The sequence below is a fragment of the Penaeus chinensis genome, chromosome 19, assembly GCF_019202785.1.
Source record: "Penaeus chinensis breed Huanghai No. 1 chromosome 19, ASM1920278v2, whole genome shotgun sequence".
Lineage (NCBI taxonomy): Eukaryota > Metazoa > Arthropoda > Malacostraca > Decapoda > Penaeidae > Penaeus > Penaeus chinensis.
The window spans coordinates 17,413,496-17,418,495 of NC_061837.1; the positions used below are offsets into that span (position 1 = coordinate 17,413,496).

Genomic DNA, 5,000 nt, shown 5'->3' on the forward strand with positions numbered 1-5,000 from the left:
TGAAAAAGTCGTGTTCTGAAGTTCTGCTTGAGAAGAAAAAAATCGTGTGTGAGTTCGGGCTGAAGTTCTGTTTGTGTGTGCGCCCGTGTGTGTGTGTGTGTGTGTGTGTGTGTGTGTGTGTGTGTGTGTGTGTGTGTGTGTGTGTGTGTGTGTGTGTGTGTGTGTGCTTTAAGTTGACGTTTGTTTGAAGAGAAGATTTTCGTGTATGTTTTGTTTGAGAGGATATTTCTAAAAACATATAGAATTTTGAAAAAAAAAGTGTATAATTGTTATAAGTACTAGAATTAAAACCAAAATTCCCCTCTTTTATCTATGATAACGAGTTCTTTGCGGGCGTCAGAATGCTCTTGGATGAAAGTCAATTCCATATTTAGGTTCATCAGGCTAAGCTGAAGTGGAGCTACATGGTTACGTGCGCCTTGTTTCTTTTTTTGTTTATATTAGTATATCTGTTAAATTGCCTAATTTGTTTGGACTGTATTATTTCATCAGTTTTTCCTCACGCAGTTTGATGAAGATAACAAGCAGAATGCATTACGTTTTCCTTTTCAGTAATCTCGGTTAGAATAACATCCATAAGCAGAAAAAATACGTGCGAGTTCTATTAAACACCGCAGTCAATGAATATCAACTTAATGAAAAAATTAATGGAAACTAATTCAATATACTGTGCCGGGCTAAACATTCAGTAATATAAAGAATGTGCTCAAGGTTGAGGAAAGGGTTACATAGACAGAAAAAGGCCCGGCGGCTTATTCAAAGAGCGACAGATTCGTGTGTGTGTGTGCTTTGAAAAAGGACATCCGAACAACCAGGTTTAAGGTGTCCCATGGCTGAAGGGCCGAAAGAACACCGTTAGCATAGACGAAGAGACACCGTTCAAAGGTCCGCTTAGGCACCGTTGGGGGGGGGGGGGGGGACCGACATGGCACCATCGGAGGAGTCGAAGTGGCACCACACGCGCTGTAAATGCGGATTAAGTATAGAGATGTGGCTGTAAAGTCAGTTCTAAGGAAAAAGGGAGTAAAGGCTTTCAACATTTTAAGATTCATTACCTACTGCACGAATGATAAAAACAGACTGCTATGGACTGTGCCACTAACTGTTAATAATGAACTTTATACTATACCCTGATGTCTCATAAGAGGAACTATGAGGCAAATATACACATACATGAAATGAATACAGATTGCGTGTGAACAAGTTTAAAATATGTATGAATATAAACTCTTCTCGCAACCTTTTTCCTCATTTATATTTCCTATAAAATTATCAGAGCAAGTTACTTATCAAAATTACATGGCATTTTTCACACCGTTTATAATCATGACATTCATAAGGAGTGAAATAAAATGCGACTTCCCGAAGAAATCTTATCTCCTTTTTTATTGGTGACATTCTTATCTGAAAACAAAGTATCCATTTTATGGCGGGTTTTACGTGTGCTTCATGTACTGTCGATGATCTCTTTTCTTTCTTTCCTTCTTTCTCTCTATTTTCCGTCTGCCTCTCTTTCTCTCTATTTTCCGTCTGTCTCTTTTTCCCTCTTTTTTCTTATTTCTTGCTTTCCTTTATTTCTAGTCTTTCTCATCTTTTTCTCTTCCCTTTTCTTTGTTTCTATCTACATTCTCTCTCTCTCTCTCTCTCTCTCTCTCTCTCTCTCTCTCTCTCTCTCTCTCTCTCTCTATCTATCTATCTATCTATCTATCTCATTCTCTCTCTCTCTCATTCTCTCTCTCTCTCTCTCTCTCTCTCTCTCTCTCTCTCTCTCTCTCTCTCTCTCTCTCTCTCTCTCTCTCTCTCTCTCTCTCTCTCTCTCTCTCTCTCTCTCTCTCTCTCTCTCTCTCTCTCTCTCTCTCTCTCTCTCTCTCTCTCTCTCTCTCTCTCTCTCTCTCTCTCTCTCTCTCTCTCTCTCTCTCTCTCTCTCTCTCTCTCTCTCTCTCTCTTACTCTATTCTTGTGTGACCTTTTTGTCCGAAAGGGGCAAAATTTGTTCCAAAGTGACCTTTTCCCTTTGACTGTCAATTTTTCCCCCATTATTTCTTTTGTTCCAGAATGTTCTATTGTTCCCGTTCCACTCTGACCCATTATCTAGACGCCCCCCCCCCCCAAAAAAAAAAAAAAAAAAAAAAAAAAATCGAAAAAAAACCCGACCGGCGCGGGTAACCTCGTGAAAGCTGTCCTTAAAGGGGATTGGGGCTTGCAAATGTTCCCCATGAACGAGGAATTCCCAGTAGGCGCAATTCACCAGATTGCGCCGATTTAGTCCCTGCCCTTTGTACACACGGCCCCATTCTCACTATAACCTCTCCTCAGAAATAGCGTGGGTGGTGACGTGCTTGGTCGCCTGGGCGGGGCTCAGCCAAGTGGCAGTGGGCGTGAGGCTTCAAGATGGGCGTTATGAGGATGTAGTGTTGGCTGTGGACCCAGTCATGGGCAATAACGTCATCACGATAAACGAGCTAGAAAATAATCTTAAGGTATGTAGTGATAATGATTGGTGAAAATACGTCACATGACCGATTAGTGAATGGGGAAGGGTCGTCCGGCTGCTGATTAGTTAATAAAATCATGGCACTGATTGGTGAAGGTACGTCACACTACTGATTAGTGAATGAAGTCATGGAACTAATTGGTAAAGGTATGTTCTGCTGCTGATTAGTTAATAAAATCATGACACTGGTGAAGGTAAGTTATATTAGTGAAAACCATATTAATCTGACTGGTAAATATAATCATACTCATTGATGAAGGTGTGACGTTATGCTACTGATTAGTGAAGGTGCGTTACTCAGCTGTTTAGTGAATGTAGTCATACTGATTGGGGAAAGTACGTCATGCTAGCGATTAGGGAATCTATTCATACTACTGATTAGTGAATGTAGTCATCCTAATGACTGGTAAAGGTACCCATACTGATTGGTGAAGATACTGCATAATACTGATTGGTGAATGTTCGTTATATTACTGATTAGAAAGATCAAAAGAATACATTAATTTTGACATTCGATTTAAAAGGTATTTTAGGATATTATTGATTCTCTGTATCATATACGTTCATGTTAAAAGTATTTACTGTATCTATCTAAAAACGTAGAAATATATATATATATATATATATATATATATATATATATATATATATATATATATATATTTACTGTTAACGGTCTTTAATATATTCCCGTAGACAAGATTGTAAACTTAATACAAATAAATGGTTATAACTACGTATAGCAGTATTGTATGAGCCATCTAATACTGGAAGATTTACATACATACATAAGTAATGATCCATATTAACCATATGTATTCCATAAATCTTCAGTATCTATCTTGATCACCTTTTGATTGTCATGATATGGCAATACTTTTAATATCTCGTTTTAAAGATGGGGATTCTTAAGGACAGTATGACGTATACATTTATTTGACCTATTTATTCCTTTCATCTAGTTGCTTCGTCTTTCTCTCGTTCTTTGCGTCTCTTTTTACCTCGCTTTTCTAATTTTCATTTCTGTCTGTCTGTGTGTTTGTTTGTCTTTCTCTTACTCTCTCTCTCTCTCTCTCTCTCTCTCTCTCTCTCTCTCTCTCTCTCTCTCTCTCTCTCTCTCTCTCTCTCTCTCTCTCTCTCTCTCTCTCCTTCTCACGCACACAATTAACATTAATTCCTCCTCCTTCTCTCACTTTTTCTCCTTCCCCCTCTCTTTCACTTTGGCTCCCTTCCTCTTTCCTTCTCCATCACCCCCTTTCCTCTCTCATTCTCTTCCCCCTCCTCCCTCCCTCCCTCCCTCCCTCCCACATCCCTAGCCATCACCACTACCCCTCCCTCCCTCCCTCCCACACTCTTTCCCTCTTTCCCCTCCCTCCCTCCCACACTCTTTCCCTCTTTCCCCTTCCTCCCTCCCCCTCCCTCCCTTCCCCCTACCTCCCTCCCTCCCTCCCTAACCACCACTACCACCCTCCCTCTCTCCCTGTTTCCCCTCTTTCTCTCCCTCTTTCCCCTTCCTCCCTCCCTCTCTCCCTCATTCCCCTTCCTCACTCTCTTCCTCCCTCCCCTCGCTCCCACTTTCTTCCTCCATCACTTCCCTCTTCCTCCCTCATTCATTTCCCCTTCCTCACTTTCTCCGCATTTCCCTTTCCTTCCTCCATCCCTACTTCTTTCCCCACTCTCCCTCCTTCCCTTCCTCTTTCCACTTCCTCTCTTTCTCCCTCATTCCCTCCCTCCCTCCCTCCCTCCCTCATCCCTAACCACCACCACCCTACCTCTCTCCCTGTTTCCCCTCCCTCCCTCCCTGTTTCCCCTCCCTCTCTGTTTCCCCCTCCCTCCCTCTCACCCTCCTTTTCCTTCCTTCCTAACCACGACCGCCCTCCCTCAGAGCCTTCTACAAGAGACCTCCGACTCCCTTCACGCAGCCACCGGAGGCAAGTTCTCCCTGGGCTCCGTCAAGGTCGTCCTCCCACAGGCATGGGACGCTCCGGAAGGCCTGCTGGGGGATCCTGTAGAAGGCGTCTCGTGGAGCACCGCCGACATCCGCCTCGAGGAACCCCAGAAGGATTACCAAGGGAATTACGTGTCCCATGCGCCTAATACGCTGCAGGTGCGTCTGGACCCTTCGGCTGGATGGGGTTGGGGGGAATTGTTGCTGTTGTCATCATCATTATTATTATCATTATACTTAGTATTAGTGTAATAATAATAATAATGATAATAATAATAACAATAATAATAATCATTATTATTATTACTATTGTTATCATCGGGGGCTGGAGGAAAGCGCTGAACCACAGTCAGGAGGACAGGGTGCATCCGCCTGTTGGCCTCTGGACACTGTCATGCACCAGATATTCAAAACAGAAATTGGGGTTTCCTTTGTTTGAGCATGACATTATTCCCGTGTCACAATGACATGATTTCTCTGCACAGTTTCCCCGTCCTCCACCGCGGCCATGCTTCACAGAAGGGACAAATAGGCCGCCGGACCGTATGACCACGCCCCC

At 42.8% G+C, this 5,000-nt stretch overlaps 1 protein-coding gene across 1 annotated transcript in view; it reads left to right on the forward strand.

The window, feature by feature from the left end:
• Positions 1–5,000, forward strand: part of LOC125035390 — a 27,129-nt gene that overhangs the window by 209 nt on the left and 21,920 nt on the right. Inside the window, exons 2-3 of the mRNA XM_047627757.1 lie at positions 2,316–2,479; positions 4,379–4,600. Of these exons, the coding sequence (XP_047483713.1) occupies positions 2,316–2,479; positions 4,379–4,600 (386 nt within the window). The remainder of the gene's footprint in view (positions 1–2,315; positions 2,480–4,378; positions 4,601–5,000) is intronic.